The 14,376-nt window shown below is 54.3% G+C and overlaps 6 protein-coding genes across 6 annotated transcripts; 3 read left to right on the top strand and 3 right to left on the bottom strand.

Moving 5' to 3' along the window:
- Positions 1-1,036: 1,036 nt before the first annotated feature.
- STEHIDRAFT_54151 (uncharacterized protein) lies at positions 1,037-2,537 on the bottom strand (the record flags this gene model as incomplete). The annotated part of the gene is made up of 3 exons (XM_007302250.1): positions 1,037-1,369; positions 1,428-1,784; positions 2,031-2,537. 3 exons carry the CDS (start codon positions 2,535-2,537, stop codon positions 1,037-1,039), a joined length of 1,197 nt encoding a protein of 398 aa, XP_007302312.1.
- A 403-nt stretch (positions 2,538-2,940) lies between these two features.
- STEHIDRAFT_77394 (phenylalanine-tRNA ligase) lies at positions 2,941-6,582 on the top strand. Its single transcript, XM_007302406.1, has 9 exons — positions 2,941-3,127; positions 3,193-3,435; positions 3,496-3,614; positions 3,672-3,764; positions 3,821-3,949; positions 4,017-4,555; positions 4,879-4,955; positions 5,858-6,018; positions 6,202-6,582. The coding sequence occupies exons 1-9, from the start codon at positions 2,966-2,968 to the stop codon at positions 6,284-6,286; spliced, it is 1,608 nt and encodes a 535-aa protein (XP_007302468.1). The 5' UTR covers positions 2,941-2,965; the 3' UTR covers positions 6,287-6,582.
- Positions 6,583-7,291: 709 nt separating this feature from the next.
- Positions 7,292-8,161, bottom strand: STEHIDRAFT_130337 (uncharacterized protein; the record flags this gene model as incomplete). Its single annotated transcript, XM_007302956.1, has 3 exons — positions 7,292-7,430; positions 7,551-7,872; positions 7,963-8,161. 3 exons carry the CDS (start codon positions 8,159-8,161, stop codon positions 7,292-7,294), a joined length of 660 nt encoding a protein of 219 aa, XP_007303018.1.
- Positions 8,162-8,693: 532 nt separating this feature from the next.
- STEHIDRAFT_155765 (uncharacterized protein) lies at positions 8,694-9,844 on the bottom strand (the record flags this gene model as incomplete). The annotated part of the gene is made up of 3 exons (XM_007302957.1): positions 8,694-8,859; positions 8,925-9,124; positions 9,212-9,844. The coding sequence occupies 3 exons, from the start codon at positions 9,842-9,844 to the stop codon at positions 8,694-8,696; spliced, it is 999 nt and encodes a 332-aa protein (XP_007303019.1).
- A 217-nt stretch (positions 9,845-10,061) lies between these two features.
- STEHIDRAFT_167706 (uncharacterized protein) lies at positions 10,062-10,723 on the top strand (the record flags this gene model as incomplete). The annotated part of the gene is made up of 1 exon (XM_007302958.1): positions 10,062-10,723. The coding sequence occupies exon 1, from the start codon at positions 10,112-10,114 to the stop codon at positions 10,721-10,723; it is 612 nt and encodes a 203-aa protein (XP_007303020.1). The 5' UTR covers positions 10,062-10,111.
- A 518-nt stretch (positions 10,724-11,241) lies between these two features.
- Positions 11,242-13,742, top strand: STEHIDRAFT_120588 (uncharacterized protein). The gene is made up of 3 exons (XM_007302959.1): positions 11,242-11,786; positions 11,853-12,482; positions 12,549-13,742. Exons 1-3 carry the CDS (start codon positions 11,285-11,287, stop codon positions 13,034-13,036), a joined length of 1,620 nt encoding a protein of 539 aa, XP_007303021.1. The 5' UTR covers positions 11,242-11,284; the 3' UTR covers positions 13,037-13,742.
- The last annotated feature ends 634 nt before the right edge of the window (positions 13,743-14,376 follow it).

A 14,376-nucleotide genomic window follows, 5' to 3' on the forward strand; every position in this document is an offset into this window, starting at 1 on the left:
ATACATCTGAGTCTATCATCATGTCGACTCTGACACCTCACCTATTCACCGCACGAGAGCGCTCAACGGGGAGAAGGTGCCACACATCAGTGGCACAAAGGCTCTTTCGGCACACAATTCAGCCATCACACCAGTCCAGTCGCATAAATCAGCCATCACTTTCACTTTCTCGTTCTCTTTATCTTCATACTGTGCATCTCTTCTGATTCTAAATCTTTCCCCAAAAAACTAAACAAAAAACCGAGCCAAAAAGATGTACGTGCACTCAGAAACAAAACGAAAAAATGCGGTATATAAAGTCGAGGCGTGATGTCTTCGGGTCGGGATAGCCATGAGTAGTCAGGTCAGTCAGTTAGGGTGTGATGGTTTGGTGTGATTGGGATTGGGATTGGAGGGCAGTAAGTAAAGGCAGTAAAGCAAAGAAAAGGTAGGTGTGAATAGTGAATTTCATTGCGTAGGTCATTAAGCGGCGTAGGACGTGAGTGTACTTTGTTGTTGGTAGTTGGTTAGCTAGTAGGTTGATTGGTTAGTCAGTAATCGAGAGTTCTGGTGTTCTGCTGTAGAGGTGTAGAGATGTAGCTGTAGCTGTAGATCGCACTAGTCGCATGTAGATGTTACGTATAAACAAAGGATGCAAGTATGCAAAGAGGATAAAGATGCAAGGTTTAAAAAAATGAGTTTAAGTGTTAAAAAAGCCATGGAGAGAAACGAAGCGAGCAAGGGCAGCGGTGGGCCAATAGATAAGAATACGACACAGTTAGCGGGCAACCCGAGGAAGACGAACTGAATCCCGGAAAGTAAAAAGAAAAGTAGAAAAGAAAAGAGAAAAAAAGAGGTCGGGAGGAGAACGATGAATTGTGCCCAGGGTAGTAAGATCCAAAGGTCGAAAGCGTAATGCAACACGACGAAAGGGAAGAAATGATGATATATAGAGCACGCAAGCAAGGATTGAACGGTAAAGCCCAAGTATGGATACAATGGAAGGTCAAAGACTCAAAGCAATGAGACATGTCGAGCGTGAAAGCCGCCAGCGGGATCATGAAGATGGACCCTGCTCCAACTCGTATTTCTCGCTCATCATGGCCTCCTTCTCCGTGTCCGGCTGTGGTGACCGCGAGCGTGACGGTAACCGGACCTTCGACCGCCACTCCTTCACCCATGTCCACCGCGAGACCCGTTCGTCAGAGTCGCTCACTGTAGCGGCCGGTGTCAGCCAAGCCTTGAGATGATTACGGCCGAGGATGGGTGCGAGCGAGAGGAAAGAGAGGAAGACGAGCTTGAGGATGATTTCGGGCGATGCGAGAATGGAAGACATCGTCTGCGGGGTGTGTGAGGGCGAAGATGCCACGGTCTGAAGAATGTCTCCAATCTAAAATATAGTTAGCAACCGGATCCGCCGGGAAGTTCAAAGCGCGTAAAATTCATACCTGACAGGTGACGGCATTCCACGGGAGGGAGCCAATAAAAGTCCCGAGCAGGATATCGGTCAAAGAGACGCCGCAAACCCCGCAGGCGATGTTGATCCCTGACCATGGCACGACGCCGACGAGGCGAAGGATGGAGAGACGGACCCATGCTGGCGACTTTGAGCGAGTGCCGATCTCAGCCTGAGGATCCGACTCGAACGCGCTTCGGGCGAGTGCTAGCGGCCGTGGGAAGAAGCGAGTGAGGATGGGGGCGAGAGGGGTGGCGAGGAGAGACGCAAATATGGAACCGATGGTGGTGAGGAATGTGAGGAGGAGTGTGGCCCAGAAGGGAGAGAAGAGGGCTCCTGCGAGGACGTTCTGGATTGGTAAACACGATTATGTCAGCACGAGGATGGGCTCGATCACGGCGGACATTGCAGAAGCGGGATAGCGAGAGATCGAGGATTGACAGAGCGATGTAGTGCACCAACGCAAGCACCGTCGGGTAGTGCGTTCAGAGGAGCGATCTACACCGCTGTGCTCCACACGCCTGCGGAAAGGCTGGGGGAGGACAGGGGACAGGGGCAAAGGCGGAAGAGGTACGTCAGAGGAAAGGAGACTTACCCAGAGGACAGCACCGGGTATGGAGAAAGCGTGCATCCAAATGCAAATGACGGAGACGACAGCAACGATGTGGGCTACGCTGCCTGGGCCGCTCTGTGAGTAAGCATGTAGCTCCTTGCCCAGCTGTGCGAGATCGGAGAGGGTCTGAGGCAATGAGATGGTGGAATTTGGCAGCGACCAGAGGGAGAAGACGACGATTGCGGTGGAGAGTGGAAACATAATAAGAACAAAGAGGATGGGGGTATGAACCTGTGACGAAAGCGGTGATGAGCCGTGCAGGAAGCGCGCAGGTGTGTATGTGGTACGTACAGACGGAGAGCCCTGCCACCATGCGTGTGAGGATAATCGTAATGGTAGGCGGTCGGGAGTATCAGACAAGGACGTCCGTGAGTCTGTTAGTGGGAGAACAGAGTCGGTGGAAGAGCGTGGGGACGAGGGCGCGGAGGACGCGTCTGAGTGGGGAGAGTTGAGCGCGGTGCGGACCAAGTCAACGCCGCGGTTGAACATATTCGACAGGGAGGATGACTCTGGGAGGGGTTCGGACGCCTTGTGTGTCTTTTCTGTTACATGGGGAGGGGGCGTAAAGGGGACGGGGCATTCGACGAAAGAGTTGGGTTTCTGTCGTGTGCCGAGGGTGTGGATGGTGAGTGCCGGGCGGAGGTTCGTGCAGGACGAGGCGCGTTCCCTGTTGGGTGGCGAGGCGGCCTGGGGGGAGAGCAACTGGGCAGACATGGACGGATGAAAGTGGTGGGAGGGAGAGGGAGAGGAGGGAGAACTCGCCGTCGTGCGGCGGCTAAGTAGGAGAAGAGAAAAGACCTCGCTAAGCTGCCGATCCACGCCGCGTCCTCGGCTCACGTAACACTCCCTGACTCAACGGACGGCCGGCGCTTCTGACACCCACACAGCCGCCCCGTCCACAGTCTCATCCATACACCATGGCCGAAGCCCTCCAGCAGCTCATCCTCGACTCCCTCGACACACACGGCTCCATCTCAGACACTCGTACCCTCGTCATCCCCGGCTCTAACCAGCCAGCAACCTCCAACGATGCCCAGATCACCATCCTCGGCGCACTCAACTCGCTCGACAGCAGGCAGGTAATCCACCACGGCTACCTTTTTAACCCACTTCGCTTCATCCTCATTCACATCCCCTCTCTCAGATGATCAAGTATGAAACACATGAAGTCCTTTCACATGTCCTTACACCGGAAGGCTCTCAGATCGCACAACAAGGATCTCATGAGGCCCGCGTATGGACTGTCCTCCCTGCTAAAGATGAAGGAAATCCCGTAAATCCTGCCGAACTCAAAAAGCTCGTGGGCGATGAGACCGCAAAGGTCGGTCAGGGTCGTGCCTTCAAGAACGGCTGGATCGCAAAGGAGCGCGATGGTCTGGTTAAGATCGTACGTCCGGACTTCAGTACGATACACTCTGTTGCTCATGTATGTTATTTTATCGCAAAGAAATCGTCAATAGAGGATGTTACCCAGAACGATCTCCGTGAAGTCCAGTCTTCCGGTACGCTCAAGCAGGGAGAGAAGGTTCTCGCCGATCTTAGGAAACGTAAACTTATCGTGCAAAAGTCAGATTTCATTCGTGCGCCACAGTACTCGTTCTGATTTTCCCTCTTCTTTTTCAGAAAGGGACAATGGTTCACCGTCTACAAGGGCGACAACTTCAGCACTTCCACCGCTAAGCCAGAGACAGATCTGACCGTGGACATGCTCACATCGTAAGAAAAAATCGACGCCCATTCATCTCGTTATCGATTCTCAATTCGGTCTATAGCGGAAAGTGGAAGACGTCGACGTTCAAAAAGTACAATTTCGAAGCCGAAGGCATCCCCACAAATGGCGGCGCATTACACCCACTCCTCAAAGTCCGCGAAGAAATGCGCAACATTTTCCTCGAAATGGGGTAAGCCACGCCAATCAACATGCTCAGCCTCCCAAACTGACTCATACGTGACTCTCCACCACCCCAGCTTCGCCGAAATGCCAACATCCTCCTTCGTCGAATCCGGCTTCTGGTGCTTCGACGCCCTCTTCGTCCCGCAACAACATCCCGCCCGCGAAGTCCAAGACACCTTCTACCTCTCCGACCCCGCCTCCTCCCTCTCGCCCCCAAAAGACTACTACGAGCGCGTCTCAACCATGCACGTCCACGGCGGACACGGTTCCTCAGGCTACCGCGCCCCCTGGTCCGACGCCGAGTCGCACAAACTCCTCTTACGAACGCACACGACCGCTTCTTCCGCGAACATGTTGTACAAGCTGGCCGCGAGGTGTAGAGGGGAGGTCAAGGCCGGCGACGATGGAGAAGATTTCGACTGGGGAGGGACGGCGGGACGGGTGGAGAGGAAAGAAGGATTGGAGGACAATGATGATGGGTTCAGGCCGGCGAAGTTGTTCAGTATCGATAGGGTGTTCAGGAACGAGACTATGGACGCGACGCATTTGGCGGAGTTCCATCAGGTGGAGGGCGTCGTTGCTGACAGAGGACTGACGCTCGCGGATCTCATCGGTGCGTGAAACTTATCTTTGCTTTGACTCATCTATTCGCGAGAGCCTCCCCTCCTCCGCGGCGACTAGTACGCTTTTGTGCGTTTTGTTGTTGGTGGCGTTTGCGGTTTGGTAAGACGGATGTGTTGTGGGATATGGACATGGGATGTGAACGCTCCGAGTCGATCGACTCCTCCAGAATAGACCAGAACGATCTATTCTCTCTGTCTTTCTCAGCCATCAGTGCCACCAACCACCTCCTGACTCTTGAACTCTGATCTCCTTGCTCTCTCTCGCGTCTTTGCCCTTCTGACTTCTGATGTTGATACACAATCGTCTATACAGGCTTCATGCGCGTGTTCTTCAAGAAGATGGGCATCACGAACCTCCGCTTCAAGCCGGCGTATAATCCGTATACTGAGGTGAGCGAGCCCGAGCCTAATCTCCCCGCATTCCCATTCCTCTCCTTTTGGCTTTTCTCTTTATCTCTCTACCATCTCCATCATTTCCTACCATCTCCGTCCGTGCCCATTTAAGGTTCTCTGTGTTACTTTCTCCACTTCCGGTTCCTTCCGTATATTGTTTTTATTTTTCCATCTTTATTCCCCCTCTCATCCGCATCGTCCCCTCGTCGCCTTGTTTTCCCGTCTTGCCTCTTGCGTCATATCACCCTCGTACGATCCAAAAATCCCCTGTGCGAGCGTGCCGATCGGCCGCTCACACATACGGGTGAGGATGATGATGACGCTGCAACGCTTCGACTTCTCGTTGCTCGTCGTCGTCACATCGTTTCTTTCTACGTTTTGGCTTGGCTTGGCTTTTTCCTTCCTGTCCCCCCGTTTCGCTTTCACTGCTCTCCCCTCCGAGAGCGATAGGGAGAGCCCTCGATGCGGGTAATCATGATGCCTGCCGTGTCTCCATCTGCTATTCTCCGCCCTCCTTTCCTCCCTCCCATCCCGTCCGTCCATCCACGCATCAAATCCGAACTCCGCCCGAATTGTATCATCCCATCAAACTCGCACGATCCCCCAATCCCCAATCGCTCGTTTCGGAAGATTCCGACGGATTTGGGCTTCTCATTCGCTCGATGGACCCTCGTGTTCTGATTTCGTCTTCGCCTGATTCTGATACTTCACTTTACTTTGCTCGCTTCTTGCTTTATTTGATTTATTCTTCGCATCACACCGCATCCACTTTTACTGCGTGATACTGATACTGATACTGATACTGATCCCTCCCTCCCTCCATTTTTCTTTCTTCTTTTCTCGTGCCTTTTGCTGATCACAAACCCCAACACTCAACCCTCAACCCTCCAACCGCACAGCCCTCCCTCGAGATCTTCGCCTACCACGACGAACTCGCGAAATGGGTCGAGGTGGGCAACAGCGGGATGTTCCGGCCTGAGATGTTGGCCCCCATGGGGTTCCCGAAGGACGTGCATGTGCATGGGTGGGGGATTAGCTTGGAGAGGCCGACGATGATTCGGTGCGTCCTTTTTCTCCCATCCAACATATGTCTATGGGATGGGATTGATTGCTGATGCTGATACCTCTTTTTTTTTTCTGCGTGTTATGCGACTCGTCGTATCTATCACTATCACGGCCCCTTCTGACCTCGATGCGATGCGGTGTGGTTTTCTTGGTGCTTGATGCTTGGCTGGATGGATAGGTACGGGATCAACAATATCCGGAACCTCGTCGGGCATAAGGTGCCCATCGAGAGCGTCGAAAAATCGGCGGCGGTCAGGTTCTGATAACATACGTCCTGTCCTATCGCGGTCGGGGTGGGGATTTCGGGCGGTCAGGGTGGGTATTTCGGGCGGTCCGATGGTGATTTCTATTGGTGCCCTCGGAATGAGTTGGTTGTAGAAAAGGGAAGTAAGGGCAGAATATTCAATTGTTGTTGGAACAGGTATAATAGAGTAGAATGGGCTGCGTATACGATTATGAGATGTACTGCTTGTGTGTAGTAGAGAACGAGGGATGGCCGGTCACGGTAGTATCGCATAACTGTACTGTACTCTGCATCGCTAAAGCGAAGCAATATCGCCTTTGAACGTTCTTGACTGGTATCAGTGTTGCGAAGAAATTCCTGAAGCCATGGCGAACGACTCGCTTTAGAAGCTTCAAACGATAGTGCGACATCGACTACATTTCGACAGGGGATGTCGACAGCGAAGTGTGGCGATCGCTGCTACTGACTGTAAAATGCGGGCACCAATCAGAATTGGTGTGGCCCACGTAAGTTACGCGCTTCGGGGTACCGGTTAATCCCGGTCCAATGAGATGGATGGGCAAGGGATGTGATTGGTTGACGGGTATGCACCCTATCGTGTCAATGCGACTCAACGTCAACTGGAGAACTCATCGTTGACAGTCAGTACATACCATGCTTTAGTATTCGAATATTGAGGACCAGCATCGCATGATCTCGAAAGACTCTGTACATTATCGAGTATGTATTACTCAACCATCCTAACATCCCGTCCTCTCTGCTCGCCAGAGTGGTTCATCTTCCTGAGGCTGCCCGAATGCTGAGTGCTCTATAGCAACGCAACGTACTCGAGCTTGAACGTTTGAACTTCCTTCGATCTTCGACTCCTCCATGTCCATGTCAATCCACTATACTTCTACACAGTAGATTCGATTCTCCCGCCTTCACCAGGCAACACAGCACAAATTACACTATATACCTTTGCCCCCTCGCAAACCAGAGCACCCATGGAAAATACTGATAACAACACCGTACCGAGGAGAGATCAACCTCTCCAGCTCTCAAACTTCAACCCCATACAATTCCCCGGCGCGCCCTCAATCCCCTCAAAGCCCAACCTCTCATAAAACCTCCTCGCGCCCTCATTCTTCGGATCTAATCCTAACCATACACCCTCTAGCTTCCTCCCCTCCTTCTTCCCCTCTCCGCTCCCATCTCCACTCCCACCCGCATTCCCACCACCATGTCCTGCTACAGGGACATCCCCATGTCCTGCGACAGGCACCCTCCCCCCCTCATCATACCCCAACCCCCTCAACCACCCCACCGCAAACCCAACCAACCGCTTCCCCCATCCCTTCCTCTGCACTTCCGGCAATAAATCAATATGCATATGCGCAGGGCTAAATTTAACGCAGGCTTCCGGTGCGGATTCGGGTGAATGGAGGAGTTTGATGTAGCGGGTATCTGCTTCTTTGCGTTCCGGTAACGACGACGGTGGGGAAGAAGAAGAGGGGGACGGTGATAGTGGGTAGCGTAACCGGAGAGGTGGGTACCACGTCTTTTCCGCCTCTTCCTCGAATTTACGTGTATCGCTCGCACCGAGTATATACCCCACCACTCTCTCTTCCCTCCTCTCTCCTCTTCCTTTTCCTTGTCCCTCTCCTTTTCCTCCTCCCTCTCCCTGTCCCTGTCCCTGTCCCTCTCCCTCAGCACTCTCATCCCCAGTATCAACCAACACGAACCCCCACGCCCACTCCCCCACGTTCACATACGGCAGCGCATAAACCAGCCCAGGCAGCTCGCCGTACGCGTGCATAGCTTCGGCGGAGGAGCCTGCGGAACCTGTGAGGAGACAGATAGAGGAGAGGGAGGGGGCGTCGGAGGGGGTGGCGGGGCGGATGAGGAGGGGCATTTTTTTGGGGGGTTGGCGTTGGGTTGGTTGGTTGGTTGGTTAGTTGGGTTGAGGTTGGTGATGGATGAATTCCTGAGGGGAGAGGGACTGTTTGGTAAGGGTCGAACGTTGAGCGTTGAGGTCGATGAGGAAGATAAGGAGGGACGAGGACGGGAGCGGCGGCAGGCCTAGGTACGATATCTGGATCGGTATTGGCTGTCGGGATCTGATATATGATAAGTAAGTCAGGGAATTTGGAATTCAATAAGTAATCCAATTCGAGAGACGAATACTTTGGACCTGGGGTACAATACCCGTTTTCGATGTACTTGGACGAGGTGCGAATCGTAAGTACTCGATACTCGAGTGTTTATTGTGGCAGATGTGACGATGACAGGGGCACAAGTAGAAGGCAGAGGTATGACGCGAAAGCAGAAAATTCCTATTTTGGACCGGGCCGGGTACGCGTACATGGACTCTGATTGGCTCACTACTTCGCATCTCCTCCGTCACCTCCTGGTGCGAGCACTGTTCATGATTCCGAACATCGTTGTTATATTCGGTAGGCGGGAGTAGAGGAAAGGAAGGGAGAGAACGCACTCATAGCGAAGAGAACGAGGACGATGTAGACCCAGTATTTCTGTATGAAACTCTTCTCAGGCGGAGGCTTGACGGGCTCGCCTTGAGCCGAGAGTGGCGGAGGTGTGCGCAGCTCGGGTCTAAGTACGCACGCAACGGCAGTTAAGTTCAAGTCCAGAACGAAAGCAGTGAGAGTGAGACGTACAGAGGAGGGAGAGTCGGCGTCGACGCTGTGATGGTTACATTACGCGGCGCCCAGACGGCAGCAGTCGTCTCATCTTTCGGTAGTGTCGGACATGCGCCGTCGTGAGGCGTAGGAGAAACGAAGTAGTCTAGAGCATATGGTTTGCCAGCGTTTGTGAGATGAATGACGAAGGACTCCTCGGTGCTTGTCGGCAGGAAGCACTATTTAGATATACGTGGAACGCCGCCATATGGATGTGAGCACGAGATGCGTATGCGAACGGAGGCCCGAAGGGTTTGCACACGCACTGCTTTCACGGAAGAGACGTCCCAGGGCGCGTCTGGATCGGCAGGCGCGAATGCGACTTGGTAGAGCGCGTCGTGGAGAGGCTGGGCGATGGAGGCGAAGGCCTGGAGGTCGTCGTCGAGGTGTTGTGCGGCCTCGAATGAGGATTGGCCGAAGGGGTCGAGTGAGAGCGTGCCGCGTTCAAAGAAGTTCTTGTCGTCGAGGGAAGGGTGGAAGAGCCGGTGTAATACGCGCAATTGCTCAGCAGATACGAAGACGGTGAGAGCGAGGACGGAGAGGAGCCGAGAAGCGGACGTCATCGTGGTTGAGAGCAATGAACGGTCTGGTTCGGGAGAGAGCAGATCTGGAATCCAGGCGTAGCGCGGCCGGTCGCGTGACTTGGGCTGGCTCGACCAATCAGCGAGAGCGTGCTGAGGAGAGTTGTTGCAGAGAGCTGCGAGACGTGTACATGAGATATTTGTGCTGAAACCATCGTAGCGTTTTGTCGAATGAAACGTTTCCTGCAGAGAAATGAACGAAAGCGTTGGAGGAGATGTGAAGCGTTCGATGGAGTCGACCAATGAGCGGAGGACGTGGTCCAGCCCGGTCTCGCCGCCCAATGCGGCCCTCGCAGACGACCATTGGCTGCTGGACATAGTGGATTACATAAGTGACGCGGGGCTGCCATTGGCTGTTGGGGTGATAGCAGTCGGCTCTGGACTCATCTCGCCTTGGTTCGCAACTCGTTCGAAGTCTGGCCAGCGTTCCCGTCCAATCCCTGTCAGCTCTCTTCCCAGCCCCTTCCACTGCCCGTTCGCATATAAACCGGGGGATGTCTGCCCAGATGGGTTCCCCCCACTTCGCCCCCCCTCTCACAACACTTGCTCCCCCCGCTAACTCACTCATCCCGCACTTCACTCACAATGACCGTCATGGACATTCAGATCACCCAAATCAAGCCAGAGCCTCACACGCTCCCCACTCCACCATACTCCCCTTCTCCCGAGCAGCGCGCCGTCGCTTCCTCATCCGTCGTCCTCCTCAGCGACCTCCAGTCGTTCTACCAATCCCGTTCCGTATGGGTCCACCGCACTCGTGCAGCCCTCGAGCTCGCTCTCGTCTCGCAGGGTAGAGCCGCGCTCCCCGCGCCTATCCCCGCACTCGCACTCGCTGCTCCCCAACCCCTCCAGCCCACGCCACCCACTTCCGACGATGAGCACGAGCACGAACACGAACTATCAGACCCTCGCGTTAAAGCCGAGCCCTCTTCCCCGCCACCGATCGGCAGATCAAGCGCACAGTCTCGCTGGCTCCAGCGCAAGAAGAGCTTCAAGCTCAAGCTGGAGGGCATCCAGCCCTCGCCCCTCGCACGCCGCAAGCGTTCGAGACGCAACCCAAACGCGCCTTCTGCGCACGAGACAAGCACCCGCCTTCTCGACCTTTTCGGGCAGCTCATGGAGGCACGCATGGAAAGTTGCAACCGCGTCCATCGGCTGGTGCAGCAAGCACACCGGCCAGACGCCGTTTACTGCTGATGTCGACGTTGCTCTGCTATTCGTAAGTGCCGAGACTCGCCCAGTACGACGACGTAGGACACCTGCTGACCCTTGCCTTGTCCTCATAGGTCGCTTTTCTTGTCATACCCACGACGCCCTCGCCCAGTCCAGACTGTGGCCGCCGACGCACGATCTGGATTGGGCCAGACAGGCGCTGATGCTGTGTGGGACCTCGTTTCGTGTATTGGAGGGGCGAGATGGGGATGGTCTGCCTGTCTTGCATTTATATTATTGATTTCGTCATATACGCCTCGTTCGCTCTCGATGTACTTGTACCCGTTCTCGTTGCAATCGACTTGTTCGATGTTTTCGCTTTCCTTCCCACGCTGCGTGAACCAATGAGTGACGGTCTTTCCACCGACCAAGCTGCCGGCGCCGGCTGAAAGCGGGGCTGCGAGCGGAGAGGCGTCCGGCAGTCAGCGCAATGTGGCATCACGCATTTCGGCTGTCTCACTCACTGCTCGCTATCTCTCCACTTTCTCAGCTTGTCTGCCCTTCCCCTTTTGCCACCCAGCCCACCACGTACACTCTCTCCTGCCTATGTCTGCTCGGTATGCTCCCCTTCCGAACCCTCAGTCCGACATGAACTCAAATACCGAGATGGAGGCCGCCTTTGACGACTCGGATGACGAAGATCAGCCCCTCGCCGCTCAGGAAACACGTCCTCTCAACCCACAGCCGTCCCATCCCTCAACACCAGGACCAGGGCCAGGCCCGGCCACCTACGACTTTGAGAACTTTGACTACGCAAGCTTCCCTCCACCGGGCTCGCCCCCAGGGCCCTCGACGAGAGCATTCTCGAACGATTGGGGCAACTCGAACGGTCTCATTCCTTCCACGTCAAACATTGATGCATCGTCGTACGGTCCCCGCAGCACTTGGTGGAGACGCAAGGCGGCGTCTGTCCTGCCGGCGTCGTATGTCAGGAGATGGGGCCTTGATTATGAGCATCCCCAGGGCGTCGTGGGCGGTGGTACGAACAACGATGGCGTGTTCGCCAATGTGACCGCCAAGCCCTCTCGGCCCATGCAAATTCGTGAAGGTCAGTCCACTGTCATCACCCTTTTTCTTCGACAGCGCAGTGGACTGAGTGCGACTGCGATCCCAGGCGACGAGATCTTCGTCGTCCCCGAAGATGCCCAGAAAGAAGTCCCTCCATCCTACTCATCAGCCCAAGCCGACTCCGTCCCTCCTTACTGGGAAACGACCGTCCACGCCCCGTCCTCACCCGGTGCCTTCGGCGAAATGATCATCGACGCTCTACCCACAGGCTCCCTCTTCTCCTTCCTCTGGAACATGCTCGTCTCGATATCCTTCCAATTCGTAGGTTTCCTCCTCACCTATCTCCTGCACACAACGCACGCCGCCCGATTCGGTTCCCGCGCCGGTCTCGGCGTCACACTCATTCAATACGGGTTCGCCCTCCGTGGGGCGTCGTCGGGCAGTGGCAGTGGCAGTGGTGGTGGAGACGATGCGAATGCGGACAGTTGGGGTGGGTGGAGTTTCAGGGGCGCGCAGGGACAGGGTGCGGGTGATGTGGCGGACCCGAAACCGACGTTTGATACGTTGGCGGAGGCGGAGGAGTATTATAGGAATAGGAATGTGACGATGGTGGATGGGGTGCCGACGAGTACGAGCACTGGGATGGTCGATCCTGGGACGCAGATGGCGATGGACCAGATGACGATGGTCAGCGATGCGACGACGGATTGGATCTCGTTCTTCCTCATGACTATCGGTGAGCATCCAGCTTTTCATCTCATGATTATGTGCAGAAGTGACTTAACGATTGTGCTCTGTGTAGGATGGTTCATTTTATTGACATCTGTGCTGGGCTTCTGGCGTGTCAAGCGCTGGGAAAGCAACATCATTGCTTCGCAGCGCGAGAATGCAGGGCCAGGAACCGCCGCCGACGCTCAACAACAATCTCAAGCCATCGCTTCCTCCCTCCAACGCGTCTTCGGTCTCCCCCGCCGACAAGATATCTCCGAGATGTTGCGCACCGGGCTCGGGTTCTCTTCCCGACGGAGAGACGGAGGAGAAGACAGCAGCAGCAGCAGCAATGCGCGCGGTGGATTCGACCTCGGGATCGAGATCGACGAGGAGGATGCGAGGCGTGGGCATGAGGAGGAGGAGGTGGACGAGGCGAGGGAGAGGGAGATATTGGAGAGGGAGAGGGAGGAGATGTTGCAGATGTATGCGCATGATCCGGAGAGACAGAGACAGCTTGTGCAGAGCTTTAGAGACGACGATCAGTTGTTGGCGAATATGAGGGCGGCGGGGATGCTTTGATTTTTTTTTTCGAACTCCTTCTGCCTTCTCCCTTCGTATTTTACTCTCTCGTTCGTTCGTTCGTTTTTTCAGTCGGTTGTATTGTGCTGCTGTTTATTCTCTCTCTCTTTCGTCTGTGTATACATGCGCTCTCCCTCCCGCTTGGGGATGATTCAGATTCTAGACGATATACGTCGGTGTCGATAAGGTGTGTTATTGACGATATCTATAACTCAACCCTCGACGATCTGCACCTTCTCATCTCTTCTCATCTCATCTCATCTCCCTCGGGACTAAATCCAGCCCCATCATCGGACATCCCTTCACTATTTGTCTCATCCCCTCATCTTTCACCTGGCGCCTCCATCCACGTCACCTACATAATCCATTGAGACACACACTTGCACCCTCCCTTGACCTTCCACTATCATAACCCTACATAGATACACACATACATACACACAACCAGTCGAAAGAAGATTCAAGAGTAGCAGTCCCCCCGTTCTCGTCAGTGTACAATTAGTCTTAGTCTTACTTATTCACGATTCACGCTTCGCTTTACAGTCGTCACAGTTGAAAAATCCGTTACTTAACCTACTTATACCGCTCTCTCCCTCTCTTCCCTCCTCTACCTCCCTGTGCTCTATCTCTTTCACGGGCCGTTACAACATCTCAACTTGCAACTTGTGGACCCTCTCTGTCTCGTCTCGCCGATCCTAGCCACTCATTCACTTTTTTTTATTCTTCTCCGTTCAATTTATCTGCTTCGTTGAGGCTCGCATTGTGATCGTGTCTGTCTGCGTGTCTCAAGTAAGCTATTAATATCGTTTGTTGTTATAATCATAATATTAATATCTGCTGGTGGCCCCCGAAATCCTGATTGGGTGCCACAGTAGTTTGATAGGGGCTGGCGTCGGAAGTTCGTGTGGCGCCGGAAGTTCTAGGAAGGCGATTGGTTGAGGCCTGCTCCAGCTCGAACGGACTTCAAGTTGTTCACCGACGAGAATGGCACTTCGGTTTCTTGTTCTTGTAGTCTCGCTGGGGTGATAAGCCTTGTATTGCATGAACTGCTGTGGTGCTCCGTCCCTGTCCCTTGTTCTTCATGTCCTGCCCAGCGCTCAGTAGGCTACATACTGGGCTCGTTGTGAGCTATTCTGCTTTTCTTCTCGATGCACATCGTTCTCTTGGTGCTCAAGTTCCTCCCGACCGCGGTGATACCTAGTCCTTCATCGGGCGTATTTTTGTCCGTCATCGACCCTGTGCCTCCCATCTATCAGTAGCAGGATGGACAGTTTTGGCATCCTTCCCATTGATTCCTATATCTGCCCTCGGCGTTTCTCATGCATCTGTCCCGCTCGACT

Source organism: Stereum hirsutum (genome assembly GCF_000264905.1).
Source record: "Stereum hirsutum FP-91666 SS1 unplaced genomic scaffold STEHIscaffold_5, whole genome shotgun sequence".
Classification (NCBI taxonomy): domain Eukaryota; kingdom Fungi; phylum Basidiomycota; class Agaricomycetes; order Russulales; family Stereaceae; genus Stereum; species Stereum hirsutum.